The sequence below is a fragment of the Paramisgurnus dabryanus genome, chromosome 5, assembly GCF_030506205.2.
Source record: "Paramisgurnus dabryanus chromosome 5, PD_genome_1.1, whole genome shotgun sequence".
Lineage (NCBI taxonomy): Eukaryota > Metazoa > Chordata > Actinopteri > Cypriniformes > Cobitidae > Paramisgurnus > Paramisgurnus dabryanus.
In genome coordinates, this window is record NC_133341.1 from 44,922,029 (window position 1) to 44,938,309 (window position 16,281).

The 16,281-nt window shown below is 35.3% G+C and overlaps 1 protein-coding gene across 6 annotated transcripts in view; it reads left to right on the top strand.

Annotated features, from left to right (window-relative positions):
• kcnt1b (potassium sodium-activated channel subfamily T member 1b) overlaps positions 1-16,281 on the top strand; it is a 129,753-nt gene that overhangs the window by 14,375 nt on the left and 99,097 nt on the right. For 2 of the 6 annotated variants that reach the window (XM_065284335.2, XM_065284339.2), the window contains exon 1: positions 14,781-15,184. The exons of the other annotated variants lie outside the window; for them this stretch is intronic. In XM_065284335.2, coding sequence (XP_065140407.1) covers positions 15,036-15,184 — 149 coding nt within the window. In that variant the 5' untranslated portion in view covers positions 14,781-15,035. Of the gene's footprint in view, positions 1-14,780; positions 15,185-16,281 lie in introns of those variants that run through there. 6 annotated transcript variants of the gene reach the window in all.

Below are 16,281 nucleotides of genomic sequence, written 5' to 3' on the forward strand. Positions count from 1 at the left end.
AGAGTCGTATGGATTCCTTTTTTGATGGTGGATGGGCTTTAAAAAGCCATTATTCAATGCCATTATGAAGCTACAGTAATAAGAGCCAGTATAGTATTTAGTATAACTCAGACTGAAAGAAGCTAAAAGCAGAAAGCCATACACCTAGGATGGCTTGAGGGGGGAATTAAATATGGACTAATTCTCAATCTGGGGCAAACTATTCCTTGGTGTAATGTGTTTTATCTAGCATTGAGATTGCGAATTGCAACCAACCTCAATTTCGAAACACAATGAGAAGCTATGATAGCTGCCACAGGACAAACATGTCGTCGCCTGAGACAACATAGTGACGAAACGCACTATGTAGAACAGTTTGTCCATTTAGGGCTTCTGTAAAAATATGGCAGTGACTTCCATTTAAGAAGTCCCCCAGTGTATGTATATAAAAGGGCTCAGTCTAAGGTAAAAACAATACAGTTCATTATGTTAAGTTTTTTAAACATGGAAGTGTTTGGTGGCTTCTAAATTCATTCCTGTTTGGATCCTAAGGAAAGAATGGGGCTAGGCTAAATGCTAACAAATTCATGACACGCTGTACAAAGATTAAGTGCACGCACTGAAAAAAGATAGGTATGTATTAATTCATCTAAGTTGAGTAAAACATTGTAAAAAAAATTTAAACTGTGTTGTTTTCCTTTAACTTAAAAAACTGTGTTTATTTGACAAAAATGCTGCAGTGAGGATATATCGGTCAGTATCTTCTTTACGGTCGTGCCAGCTGTCAGTGTAGCAGTGGTAACTGATCACAGTCGATTACTATAGATTACGTTTGTGTGTGTGTTCAAGTCAAAGGTTAATGCTTTAGTTTTCAGGCGAAGATGGGAATCACCACATGCTGCAGTCAATTCTATTATGATTTTGCAGTTTGTGTACACATACAGTTAAGGTCTCTTAAATCTAAACTGCATTCCATATTATTGCTTTTTGATGTTTATATCTATGTGCCTTGCTGTGAAGAGAAATGAAACATTTTTATGATTCTATGAATTTTTTTGTTCTTTATGATCTTCATCTCAGGCATTCCTAGGTGACTTTATGCCAGACAATCTTGTCAAAGAAAGTGCTTTCAGTAAAAAATCTCCAGTCTAAGCAATGTAGATACAAAAATTCAACTTTACATTGTAAAATGAATCATTTAACCTGAATGAAAATTCTTTTAGCGTTTACTTACCCTTATGTTGCTCCAAATCATTGCAACTTTTTTCACTTTAAGTAAATGGAGATCTAGGATGTGACTTGTATGCGGTCTGTATACCAGGTCTTCTGATGCCTTTATTCGATACTTTTGTGTGACCGGTCTGAAATGCTGAAATGGGGGTCAACTGTAGTTTTTGGCACAGTACAGAGTATCTTTTAGTCTTAACTTCTTGTAGCAAAACAAGATAAAACAATAAGATATTTACACCACCTTCAAACAAATTACTAACAATAAGGACAACAAAAACGGGAGGACAAAATAAAACCAGCAAACAGTAAAGTAGTGATTCTATTAAACTATAACCATATGAGTCAGTCATGCAAAGCATTTTGGAAATGTACAAAATCATATTATGAAATTGTTTGTTTACTGTCTCTGTCAAGCACATCTGAAAAAATACTATTGGCGTATGTTGTATGTAGAAAATTAATTTATATTTTATATATATTGAAACATAGCTGATTATATATTATATAGTTATATTTATCCCAGTCTAAGTTTTGCTCTAAATATTTTTATCATACTAAAATAATGGGTAAACTTGTTGATCATTTGATCATTACTGTACATTATATTGTGTGCAATACTGTTCCTTGCAGAATGCTCATATGCACAACAATTGTTTTTTATTGATATCTTTGAACATTATCAAGCAACAGTGCTTTTACTTGTTATGCATTTGGCAGCTGCATTTATCTAAAGTGACCCAGGTTGCATTCTGGGTGCATTTTATCATTATGTGTGTATCATTATCTATGTGGGAATTTAACCCGTGAACTTTGCATCACTAAAGCAGTGCTTTACCATTTCAACTACAGTAACTGTTGCACTTAGCCTCATGCCTAAATCACAGCCGTGCTAATGTTAAGTACACTTAATTCTTTTTTTTTTACAGCAGTATAAACTTCAAAACATACATGGACACCATGGCACTAGATGTGTTGTTTTTGCAGTGGTATAGTGACCATATAATATAATATTTTTTTCAATATATTTTATAATAATATCAGAAAGTACATTACATTTATGCACAGTTTAAAAAAAAATCTGAATAAATGTTTTTCAATTATGACGATTCTAGATCTGTGCTACTTCATGCTGAAACATGCACGTAATTAAAGGCACACGCGGATATTTTTGGCCACTAGGGGTGCTAGACATGTATTTTTCACGTTTAGCGCCCCTAGAGGCCACAAGCGCCGCAGCACTATCGCAAAGGAAAAGAAGGCAACTCTTTAGGTCACAAAGTGTGCCTTCCAGCATGTCATATGAAAATAATTTCATGGGTTTTATTTTTCTCAAACCACAAAAGATTGTGTAGCTTACGTTTACAAGCCAGTTGTAATGGTGGTCGCTTGGTTAAAGTTTATATAAAAAAAATGCCTTAAAGGGGAATCGAACCCAGATCGCCTGTGTCGTAGGTCCATGATGCTACCATGGCGTCACAATGTCACATGATATAAGTCTCTCTCTACACTCCAGTAAAATTCACGTTCAAAAAAATAAATAGTGTTCGGGCGTCAGACAGGACTTATATATGCAAGCAATATAACATTACTTACTAGTCCAAAAGCATAAAGTCAGCATCGGTCAGGAATCCCTCCTGCTCCTGTAGTTCACGCCACCCAATAAATAGTTGCGCTCTCACGTCCAAATTTGAGGAAGTGGAGGAAGTGACGTATGCCGTAAAGCAGATTTTTGTAGTTCTTTTTGTGCTCGGGTTACTACCCGAAACAACAAGTTTAAAAGTATGAGTAAAAGCGATACAGACCCCATCAGGATATGGTAGACATGTCATTCAACCTATTTTAAGTCGATGTAACATCACAAGGGTCTTGAAAATATATTATGAAGGTTTAAAAACTACAAAGTGTCACTTTAAAGAATATTTGCTACTGCAAGGAAATAGGGAGAAACCCCATTGTAGATTTAGGCAGGTGGTGCTAAGGGAGGAGGGGGGTTAGGAATAAATTAACCAGGACAAAAGGAAATTAAATAGATCACATTGATTTCCATGTGTGCTTGGTGCCAAGAGAAGTCTAAATACTGCCAATTGTAGGGATTATTTTTACATTTTGTGCAAATTTTCTTGTATTTTCTGTTTGTGACTTAATAAAGAGAGCGGAAAAAATATGGATGCTACAAAGTGAAACAACAAAGCTAGTGATGGCCTAAGACTTTTGCACAACACTTTATTTCTCTGTAGTGATGCAATAAACTGCATCTTAAACAATCTAATTCAAGGACGTGGTTGTATAATAATAATACAAAGTCAGTATAATTGAATGGTTGTATAACAGTGGTGTTTCACATATCTGTATTCATGGTGAAATCGGCCTGGAGGTTTTTAAATAATCTCGGCCTCACTGCGTCAATGTGGAGGTGTTTTTCAAGTGCGCTAATATTTAGTGCTTGTGATTGAAAGGTAAAGGGATCTTTCCGGGCAGTTCTTCAGCTATTCTCCCTGTGATGCAGTCTAGACTAAAGGCCAAAGTGGCCTCTGTATCACAGCGAGTGGGCGAGATCCATTTATTCAATCGCTCGCACTTCAACCACTGGCTACAGTGTGCTGTGTACAATGAAGGTTTATACTTATGCAAATCACAAGACTTCACTTTCGTTTTTGCTTTGTATATGAGAAATTTATACCAAGTCTTGTTACTTCACTCAGTATTCATTAAAAGTCATTACAATCACATTGTGGTACATTGTGAGATAATAGTGTAAATAGTTGTATTTGTTTAAAGTCTATCTTGTGTAATCTTGTCGTTGAATAATGGCACAATTATAGCTGCTTTCACAATATGTAAGTGTATAATTTATACCTGCGTGCATCCCGCCAGCGACCAGCAATGGCATAGCGACATTATCTCGATCATTTCAATGGAAGCTTGGAGACTTCTGGCTGGCAACATTAGCGACAGTGACCGCTTGCGACATGTCAAACGTGAGAAACTTTGCCAAGTGACATTCGGGAGCGACTACCAATGAGAGTAAAGCAGTGGAGTTCAAGTCATCCGTCTATATCATTTACGAAGAGGACAGTAACTCATTCGTTTACTAGGACAACCAAAATTAGGAACACCTCCTAATGACCTCATTAAAAGAGACAAGTGACACACAGCAACAAAGTCACTTACGAAGCCAGCAAATAGTACCCACTAGTTCATTTATTTTATGACTCATAAAAAATGGCACTTTCATTTTAGATTTCTAAATAATTTAGTTTTCTAAATGATCCATCCTGCTATGCTAAATTGCTCTTGGTTTTGACAAAACTTGATTATGGCAAAACTGCAAATTAGTCTTTAAGTTTGCAAAGAAATTGCTGAAGCCCTTGTTGTTGAAATTGTTAGTAAAGTTAGGTAAAGAATCACATACAGTCAGCCGGACGATAACACAATATAAACCCAGAAAGGGTGCTCTATCTATTTTCACTTTGATGGAGTTTATGTAAGGAGAGTAATCTACAGTTAAATAGTTCTTATTGCAGAATAAATCCAAAATCCACAAAATTTATGCAAAATCCACTTTTACAAGGTGTTCTGGAAATGTGTGTTGGCTGTGTGTGAACACAACAACCTTACAATGAAAAAAATCCACCCTCTCCTACTTTATCATTACCATTAAACCAAAGCAGTCTTATAAGACATGCCGTTTTGATTCTGTTGTTAATGTGATGTCACACAAAAAAGCCCCGCCCACAGCCACTGACTGATCTGTCTAAATGTGTTTGTAAGCACATTGTAGGGCTAATATGACTCAATATACTACAGACTGTATTCACAGGAATCAGATGTTTTTAACCGAAAGCGCTCACTGTCTATGGAGGACTAAGAGTGTAAAAATTATAAATAAATAAATACATGTACAAAGAAATATATAAAACAAACATAAATAAATAAATACAAAAATAAATATGCAGGGAAATATAAAAACAAACATAAATGAGTATTAGAACTTTGATTTCTTTATTTTTGTATAAAAATATTTTTAAAACATTTATTTATTTTTGTATTTAATTATTAATCTTTATTTATTCTTTTATTAATTTCCACATTTATGTATTTATTTATGTATTTATGTGAACATTTATTTTTTTACATTTATTTATTTATACATTTATTTATTTCCATGTTTATTTATTTATACATTTATTTATTTCCACATGTATTTATTTATAAATGTATTTATTTTCACACGTATTTATTTATACATGTATTTTTCCACACGTATTTATTTATACATGTATTTATTTCCACACGTATTTATTTATACATTTCTGTGTCTAATATGTTAATGAGGAGGAGGCGTGTTTTTCTTCAGCCATAGCAATGGAGCACAGAGTGGCAATGCTACAGTACAAAGTTGCAATACTCATTTATGTTTGTTTTTTATATTTCTCTGCATATTTATTTTTGTATTTATTTATTTATGTTTGTTTTATATATTTCTTTTTACATGTATTTATTTATTTATAATTTTTGCACTCTTAGTCCTCCATAACTATCTGTTAGTTGAGAAGTAAAGAGCAGTAGCTTATTTGCATTTAAGTAGTGCTTCACCTTCTGAGAATATAGTTCCCAGTATGTATACTGTTAACAGATGGCTGTGTCTCATATGACCTTGTTATTTGTACATGTTGTGACTATAAAAATCACAACACATAAATAGGAAAATGTTTGCGTTATTTTCTCACTTATTGGGAGCAGTTTGCTAGCTGGAGCCATTCACTTCCAGTCTTTGTGCTAAGCTAAGCTAGTGGGGGCTGTTTCAGACAGAGTTACAGCACGCACGGAGATGAGAAAGCTATGTATGGATCTAAATCTGGGGGATACAGTGAATAATCTAAATTCCCAAAAATGTGGGCGTGTTCCTTTAAAACATATGTCAAACAATCAGAATAAAGCATTCAGTGGACCCGGGGTATAATCACTTATAAATAAAATCTCACATATGTTATCAATTATGCATATTTATCTTTAATTTATTTCCGCCTGTCTAGATGACAAATTATCTGAAAGAGGCAGTTTAAATGTTGTTATCTGTGAACAACAATTATTTAACAACAATTATGTCACCACTGACCAATCAGAATCCTACATTCTAGAGCCCTGTGTAATAATTTGCAATAACTTGCACAAGGCTGCACAATATAGGGGCGGTTTCCCGGACAGGGATTAGACAAGTCCTAGACTTAAATAAAGGTAAGAGATGTCCAAACACTGACATATCTAAAAATACATGGATGCCATTTGTTTTGCCTCAAAATGCAAGCCAGTAATGTTTTTAGTAAGGAATGTTTGTTAAAGCTTGTTATATTTACTAGTTACACTAAGGCCTAGTCCTGGCTTAAGCTAATCCCTGTCCGGGAAGCCACCCCATAGTGTTTAATACATACCTATGTGTCTTAATACATCTCACTTCTCTACAGTACATGACTACAACTTAAATCAATATTTAGTACCTAATTGAGAGAGAGAGAGAGAGTGAGAAAGAGAGAAAGAGAGTGAGAGCGCACATGTCCATGTGCTCATCTGGTGTAAAGAGATGTTTCAGAGGTTTGCCAGAAGAGTCATCGTGAGGAGACATGCTGTTTAGCGGAGGCGGAGAATAAATCCTCTCATTAGAGCTCGAGCAATTTCCCCAAGACCATCAAATAAAACCACTACATTTAATCTTTTATTGTACTGCCATCTCATATTACACAGTGATATCCTTCAATGTTAATGCTCTTCACTACTAAATACAATCTACTCTCAGTGGAATATTTCAAGTAGGTTCATCAGATAATATTTCAACTTTGGTAGACACAATTAAAGTGGCAGTGCGTTATATCAGCACAATTGACCAAAGTGCTTTTTAGCAATAGGAAATACGAGCAAATTGGTAGACGTATTAAAACCAACAGACTTAATTTAATAAGACTCTGTAAGTCTTAAGACAAGATTTAAAAGTCTAGACAGGAGGTGATGATCTGATTTATCATTCTAAAGAAACTTCAGTCCCCCTATAGATTTATGCCATGACTAGAGGACAGACAGAAGTGTGAACAACTCATAGGTCTGGAGGAATCACACGTATTGACCCGTGAACCACATAAAGCCTTGAAAGCAAACAGTATAGCATTTGATTCTATATCGAACAGGAAGCCTATGGAGAGATGTCAGGACAGGTGAAATATTTTTCTCATAACTGCCTGTGGGAAGCCAAGCATCTGTGTTTAAAAAAGCTGCAGGCAGGCAAGATGGTATTGACAAGTTTAGTTTTATGGGAGATAATATAAAAGTGTAAATTATGGTTTTCGTGTAGGTATGTTTTATGTACACTATTATACTAAAGTAAATGTTTCTTTCTTCTGTCTGCTGTCATTGACGTCACAGAGTCGATGTCCAGCATCTTTTATATAAGCGCATTCACTGAAGATGGCGATTTTGTGCATCAAATGTACTGTAGGGCTGGCCGATATAGAACATGATCTTTACTTAAAAAGCACCAATTATCCGATTCATGATTTTACATTTCCTTTTGTGTGTAAGTGTGTATTAGTACATATAAACGATATACAAAAGGTACAAACCCCATAGTAAACGTTGACGCAAGTTATCGTCTTCAACATAAATTTCTTTCCTTGGACTACAACAAACACACGGATTGTAGTTTATTCCTGTATTGCATTATGAGCGAATCTTTCAAACATGGTAAGGAGCGTCACATTTCTGGCTGACGTTAGAGGTATTCAGGCCAATCACAACGTACAGATTAGTGGCCAATCAGGGACACAGAGCTTTTTAAATCCGTCCGTTTCAGGAAGAGAGGGAAATCTGGAGCTACAAAAATTTACGATATGTGGAAAAAAATGTGTTTTTTAACATAAACCATGCACACACATTCTAGTATACCAAATACACAAAATAACGTTGTTTTTAGTATTGAAATAGGTGCCACTTAATATCTTAATGATTTTTTGCATAAAAGAAACATCGATTATTTTGACACACATATACAAACAGGTCTGCAATATACCTGTTTGCAACAAATATACCTGTGCGACTTGAGACAGGTTTTGTGGTCACATATTTTGAATATATTATCAAAAAAATTGTTAATCATAAGAATATTATGAATATTGATAAAAATTAGGATTTTTTGAAAGATGGCAACTTCACTCCCTTTTTACGTCTATATACAAAACATAACACGTCATCATTATTAAAATGATGTTGAAAGAGAGGACAATGAATTAGCCTTAAAAAAGCACACTAAAGATATTAAACAGATACTAAAAATACAAAATTATCATCAAAATCACCATTTGCATAAAACAATTACGACAAGGGTGATAGTACAACCAATTTCTTTCATCATCTCAAGTATTGTTTACATGTTTTCGTTTAATAATATTTGGTATCGAGGTCCATGAACATTTTGAATGTTTTCTTAATTTTGAATGTAACTGGGTCAAAATAAATCTAACTTTTATAAAAAAGAATTCTAGAGCAAAATGTTTATGTTTATTAAAATTAAAATGTTTATTAAAATTATTTATCCAAATTTCTTAAGAAAGATCTTAAGATATTGAATTTTCAACGCTATCTCATGGCAATTTGTACAACCCCATTTTTGGTCAATGACATGACATTAATTATTTTGTGTCCATATGGATAAATTAAATGTAAAAGGGTTAAAATTTCTAAATAAATTAGCAGATTACTTGCATACATTATCTTTTTTGAGGACCAGGTCTAAATTTTCTGGTTTTATTTTATTTTGAAAGAACATTTGGGAGATTATTGCAAAAATGTCAGTGTGGTGTAACCAGTCTGTGTCAATTGGTGTAACTAGTGTTTTTTTTAATTAAAATATAAATATATTCATATAAAATGTGGAATAAAATATAATCATCTAGTTTAGTGTAATATGATTTTTTTTCATACATTTGTCAAAGATTATTTAGAAAACAGAGCTGTTTTACCGAGCCCCTAAGGTGACATTGGAGTAAAAAAATCTAAAGTTTAGTTTCATGTGCTCACGTAAAACTTTCATTTGTTCACGTGAAACTTTCATGTGCTCACGCAAAACCTTCATGTGCAGATTTTTTTTTAAGTTTAGTTTCGCGTGCTTATGTAAAACTATTGCGCGCTCATGTGAAACTTTCGCTTTCAAGTGCGCACGCGATAGCTGCACGTGCACACGCGATAGTTGCACGTGAGCACGCGAAACTAAACTTAAAAAAAATTCTGCACATGAAGGTTTTGCGTGACCACATGAAACTAAACTTTATTTTTTTTTTTGCTCCATGTCCCCTTAGGGGCTCCGTACTGTTTTAAGCATATGTTAGGACAAATATTACAGAAACGCATATTAAAATTTACATTTAAAAATAATATTTTAAAATGATTTTTTTTGATGATTACATGCAATATAGGTGGATAAAATATTTAATATTTCTCAATCTTTACACCGGTTACACCATTTGACATTTTCACATCCATTCAGTCTTAACTTTCAAACAAATGGGCAAATGTAATTTTTTATTGCATAAAATTAACATAAATACACTATGTGCATTTAAATTAACCTGATGCGTGCTTTTAAAACAAGTTTTTTTTAAAGATATTTGAATTTCTCATCTTGCCAAACCGTTTTTGTCACTGACCCTTTTATATAACTCACTTCATACAAATTTATGCAAATTAGCCAACTTGTATAATAATCCATACGAATTATCATGAGATCACGCTGGTATATCTTCCAGTACAACTGAAAGACTAAATATATCAACAAGACAGTACATTTGTATTACCGTACTATGAATGGGGGAAAATGCAACGATATGGCCAATCTAGAAAATTCTATAGAATGTCCCGCCTTCCAATAAAAGAGCCAATCATTAGTCACTAATGACAGATGATTTTCTAGAGGCGGGACTCTGTGGCTAGTCTTGCGTTTATCACCTTTGTGAAGTAGATGGAGCAACCTGTAATCTGGAAATGTTTTTCAGTGCAATTTGAACTTTAATAAAAACAAAATGTATGGTACAGTTGATGCTCACATTTAAGACATTAGGTCGGAAATATGTTGTTTTACAGTGACCTTATCAAATGATTTTATCTGTCATTCCCGATGCAAGTCGATATGACTCAAATAGCTGCCCAGACGCATGGCAAATATGGCAGCCAAATGTGAAGACTTTCCATATGGAAATTACGGTTATGCATAATATACAGTGAAGGCTTGGGCTATCAGCCAATCAGATTTCTCAGACACACTGCATCCAAAACGATGAGTCACATGACATTAGATAACTGGCTAAAAAATGATCTGTGGTCGAGTGCCCATAAAGCCAAGCTGACACCATGCTGTATGCGCCAGCCAAGATGCTGCCATTTGAAATGATTGGAATTTTAATGGATGTCTCAGGTCTAATAGACAAACAGAGCAATGTTTTATTATTGCCACACTGTTTACACTCTTTCAAGAATGGTGAGGGTGGTTTGAAACTCAATTGTGCTCTCAATTCTCTCTTACTGTCTGTTTTTCCATTAAATTGCAGTGCCATGGTTGGATAATGCAGATTAGGGGCGGTATTATTATAATAAGATCCCATTTCGACATCTCAAGGGAGCCAAATGACCTATTTTTCACATGCTTGCAGAGAATTACCAAAACTAAGTTACTGGGTTGATCTGTTTCACATTTTCTAGGTTGATAGAAGCACTGGGGACCCAATTATAGCACTTCGTCATTTTCATAATATGTCCCCTTTAAAATAACACAATGTTTTTCATTATCATGGCATCATGTAGTGAGCACAGGATATGAGGAGTTAGGGGTGTTGCACGAGTCACATATTATGACCACGAATAAACAATACGGTGGTCACCAAGTGTGTGTCGTGACCATGACAACTTGTATTAGGGATACCACTATGTCGCTGGTTATCTCAGTTTAAACAGTGCACCTGCCTCTCTTGCGATTTGGTTTTAAAAGATAGTAATGAATGTGACGGGGACGGACGGTCTTTCTCTGATGTTCGAACGTTTAAATCCATGTCAATTTTATTTAATTTTTTAAAGACGAGTACAGTATCAACTCTCTAACTAATTATTCAATCCTCCTCATAAATGATGAGAGCCTGTAAAGGGATTAGCCAAGAAATCTCATAGGTATTTTTGGAATATTGTGATGATTGCATAGCAATTACAGGCGAGCTTTCCCTTACTAAATAACAAGCTGTAATTTCATTCCTGTTTAATATTCACTCAAATCTCATCTTTCTTTCTTTCTTTCTTTCTTTCTTTTCCTCCAGCAATGGTTGGTTCTTACTGTATATGTCTTTAGCATTGTTTGCTTTTCAGTCTTTTTATCTTTCCTGCATTTAATAAAAAGCAATAATGTGGTTCTTGTCATGTGGGTGGCAATATTCTGAATCATTCGTCTGTTACAGTACAGTACATTCTCCCTCCGGACCTCCTGACAGTTCATTATTATCTTACACATGTTTCATCAAGACCCTGTTAGGTTGCCATATCATGCCAGAGTGTGTAAGGCATAATGTGTTTTCATTATTGTAGTATGCCCAGCTTTGCCATTTATAATGATTTTTGTGAGAAAACCTTTCTGTTTTGCTGGTGGGATTCCTCGTTTAACTGAACCCTGGAGGGCTTTAGCGCTGATCTGGAAATCTGGAGCCCTCGGCTCTGTTAATGTGTACTGACATGAAATCATTTTCACGCCCGAGACTTCCATCTGCTGTTCTGGATGAGGAAGTGATCAGCGGTCTGTTGTGTCAGATGCCTGTGGCTTCATTTGGGGAACATTTAGTTTGTTCGTCTGTGGATAATTTGTGATAAAGAACAGAACAGAATGTTTTACAATATGTGCAATATTGATATTGATCATGTTATTTATGGTAACGTTATTGTGCTTGATGCCCACTCATATATCTTTTTCTATTAGTTATAAAAACATTAATAATAAACATATTATCTCTCTCAGTTTAAATTTTTTTTTTTTAGGGATGTTTCAGTTTTCATTCTTTTTATATACAGTAGTATACATTGTCAGGATAAAGGGTAATACTGGATCGGTACCATTTTTAAAGATCCTACGTTCAGAAATGTATACATTGGGTACCAATATGTACCTTTCAGGCCCTAAAATGGGGTGTACATGTACTTTTTGAAAGAGTAACACCCTAGTGACAGCAATTGAACTTTTCATTAAAGGTTTTTAATACAATGACCAGAAATAGTGATACGGAAGTGTTCACCTAAGATACAAAAAGTTATATGTTTTATTAAAACGCTTCCTTCTGTGTAAACTGGAAAAAAGTGATTTGGATAAAAACCTCTGCCAAATAAATGTTAATCTAAAATGTTCAAGTTAAAATCCCACTTTACATTTACATTTTACATTATATGAGCTACACTGAGATCACTGTAAAAAGTTGGTTCAACTTTAAAAAAAAAAAGTAATTTACCCATTTGCCTTAAAATGTTAAGTTAATTCAATTTGAAAATATTAGTTGACAAATCATTTTTACTCACTTCTCTTTTTTTGCAGTTAAAGGTCGGAGTGCACAATGTTTGAAAAAATGCTTTGGAAAAGGGAGGCGGGCGACTACAGTACCAAAACAAACTTGTAGCCAATCAGCAGTAAGGGGCTTGTCTACTAACCAACATCCTTGCTGGGTTTGCGATTGTGTGGGTCTATCAAAAGAATGTCCAGATTCTATTGGGTTAGAGGTGTGTATGTTTAGGTGATTTCAAATATCAACATTGTGCACTCTGCCTGTAACTAATATTTTTAAGTTGAATTAACTCAACATCTTAAGGTACCAGGTACCTTAGCTTTTTTAGATTAAACCAACAAATCTTTTTTACAGTGTGACACTGAGCTATTCCTTCTGAGCTTCTAATCAATAATACTGTGTACACTGCCTGAGGATGGGTTTAAAACATAATAGTGTACTTCCTCCGATGACCACAGGGTGTCGCTGTGACGTTTCACTGCTGGAATCCCCTGTCTGCTCTTTTCATAATCTGGTGTTACATAACAGCCATGATCGAGACTGAAAGAGAAGAGAGATGTGCAAATGCACTTCAGTACAGACAGGGGGCTGAACTCAACATCTGACCAAATTGAACGACTCTGCTCACTGCTGTGTGCTTCTTGTTTTGTATGCGCGGTCAATATTTGCATAATCCCAATCTCAGCAGGTGTGGGTATTTAAATATTAGTAACATTCCTGAAAGGTATTTGGTTGTTTTTTTTAGACAGCTGGCATGATGAGAATCATTGTAAATACAACAGTATGCACTGTGTAGCCTGGTAAACCACTGTTGAGAAGTGAAAATAGCATTAAAGGGATAATGTCCTCTTATCTGACATCTATAATTCAGTTTAACCTATGGTTGCTTGTAATCTCTTGTACAGTGTTTATTAGAAAGCGCCAAAATAATACTTTCCTTATGAACTTACATCACCTGTATTTAAATGTAAATGGGAACCTGTAATGTATAAGATAAAGTATAAGCAATGTCTTATTGGTCACATCATTTTGGGCTCTTTAACTTTAAGTTAACAGTAAGTAACCACACTAGCAACCACATAAAACATTCTACAATAAAACACTATTGCATCACAATGGGATGTTTACTTCATTTTTAATTTGACCTTAACATTAAAACAAATACCCAGCTGTCCTGTATAGTGATGTAATTGCTATTCTTGCCAAATTTAAATGCACCCATGGCTGGAAATATTCACATATTAACATGAAATATATTAAATAGCAGTTGTCTTATAAAAATACAATAAAAAACTTTAATGAATTATAAAATTCAGCTTTCCTGTATACATCAGGTTAAATGTTCTGTAGTTTAACAAACGTTTTCCTTCTGGGTTCACATGGATCTTAACTACTCCCAGAGGCAGATAATGGTGTTGTTTTTTTTTAAATGCATAACACTGTGCAATCCATTACCTATACCTTTCATCTATGCCTTTCATATTCTAAAAGGCTGTATTATTTAATAATAATATAAAACGTGCGCACGCGCGTGTGTGTGTGTGTGTGTGTGTGTGTGTGTAAGCGTGTCTCTTTATTTTGATGTGGTAATGCAGGATCATGCTGTGCACAGTTGAGGCTGTAGACTGGATTGTATACTAGCTGTAAATCTGGGATGGCATGAGGAAAACTAAATTATAAGAGAATTTTGGGTGAACTATTCCTTTAAAGTGACTGCGTATTGTTTATGATCAAAATGCTCATGTAATGTCTACATGGTATAAAAAGTCAGCATGATTTTCAGCTATTTTAAAAATTAAGAAATATTATAAAAAAACAACCCTGTTAGGAGGGCTTTGCACAAAACAATCTTTAAATTGAATAAAAAAATAAATTTTATCATGAAATTTTTACACAGTATATGCGTATATTGTTACGTTACTGTCGCACCATGCTGTCAATCATATATTTATAATTTAGTAATGCGAACTTGGGTTGCAGTAAACACTGCTGCGGTTTAGCCGCTGCGAAAGCGCAATTGGGACGCTGCGCATACGTCCTGCCTACGCCACGCTCCGCTCGCGCGTCCGGTATGAAACAATCTTGAGATCATACTGACAGGACGCGTCGTGAGTCTCACCACCTTCAACTGCATCTGCGTCGTGCGCGCGTCAGGAGTCCAGCAGCAGGTGCACAGTGCAAAGCGCGGTAAAAGGTGAACGATGCGCGCGCGTTGACAGCTCATGTCTATCTCCTGGTAGCAACTTGTAAGCCGGAGGAATGGCTGCTGGTGCCAAAAGAACCGAATCACCGTCCGAAATCGACCCGGACGTGAAGACCGAAGTGAGGAAATCCTTCGAGCACATATGGCTCAATTCGGCGGTGCCGGTTCGGACGATGGGTTCGTTTGAGAGCGATGCTGGGCAAAGGTACCGCAGTCCCGTTTCACGCGGCATATGTAAACACTGTTTGATAACAAAACCGCAGCATCTTCCAGTACGCGGCTCACGAGAACGTGCCGACTATTTGTGAAAGCATCAATGAACCATATATTGTAGTGTTTGGAGCATGCATGTGAAAGGTGAGAGATTTTGGAGCATGCATGCAAAAAATGAGAGAGTTTGGAGCATGCATGTAAAAAGTGGGAGATTCTGGAGCATGGATGTAAATGCAATGTGAGGTATTCTGGAGCATGCATGTAAAAGTAAAATTTTGAAGCATGCACATGAATAGTGAGAGATGTTGTTTAATGCATGTTGCATGAATTACATCAGTGCCTCAGCTCTTCCTCTATATGGCTTTGATCGATAGTTTGGATCATTCGCAGTGCATACACTTACAATCTAATAAGGAAAGCCATATCTGTCCTTTTGCTCACGCATGAATTTGATCAGATACATACAGTACTGTTTGAGTACAGCTTGTGGCTATAGAGATGTCCCATAAAGGTTACATAAAGCCACGTTTATTATTTAATAGGACTAGCTGGAAGGTGCTGCAGCTCTATCCAACAATATGCGTTTTACCTTTACTTATCCAGTCATCTAAACGCTTCTTATCATATTAATGCATGAAACATGGGTTTAGTTGGAGAATATTACTTTAACAACATCCTACTGTAATGCAAACCATTGGTGTGGTGGAAAATCAGAAAGCTATACCAATAGTAACCTCTACTGAATCATTGCATTTTACAGTCAAATACAGTGCCTTGTGCAAATCACATTGTGCTTTTATAAACAAATGCCTTGCCTGTGGCTATTGAGATTGAGTAAACATAGTTTCCATTGTGCCTCTGTGTGGCCTTTTCATCATGTTTATGCATTTCATTTGTACGTCTTTCATTAATACACTCCGACCAGCATTCATTTTGAACATGCATCTCATTTTAAGTCATTTCAAATAAAATGAAGTGTAATAATCATATACAAAATGTCCTTATCATGGTGATATGCTAATAAACTCGACGACACTTTTGAGATAGTAAAACTCAATCTCTTGAGAATCATACAGGCATGAATAACTC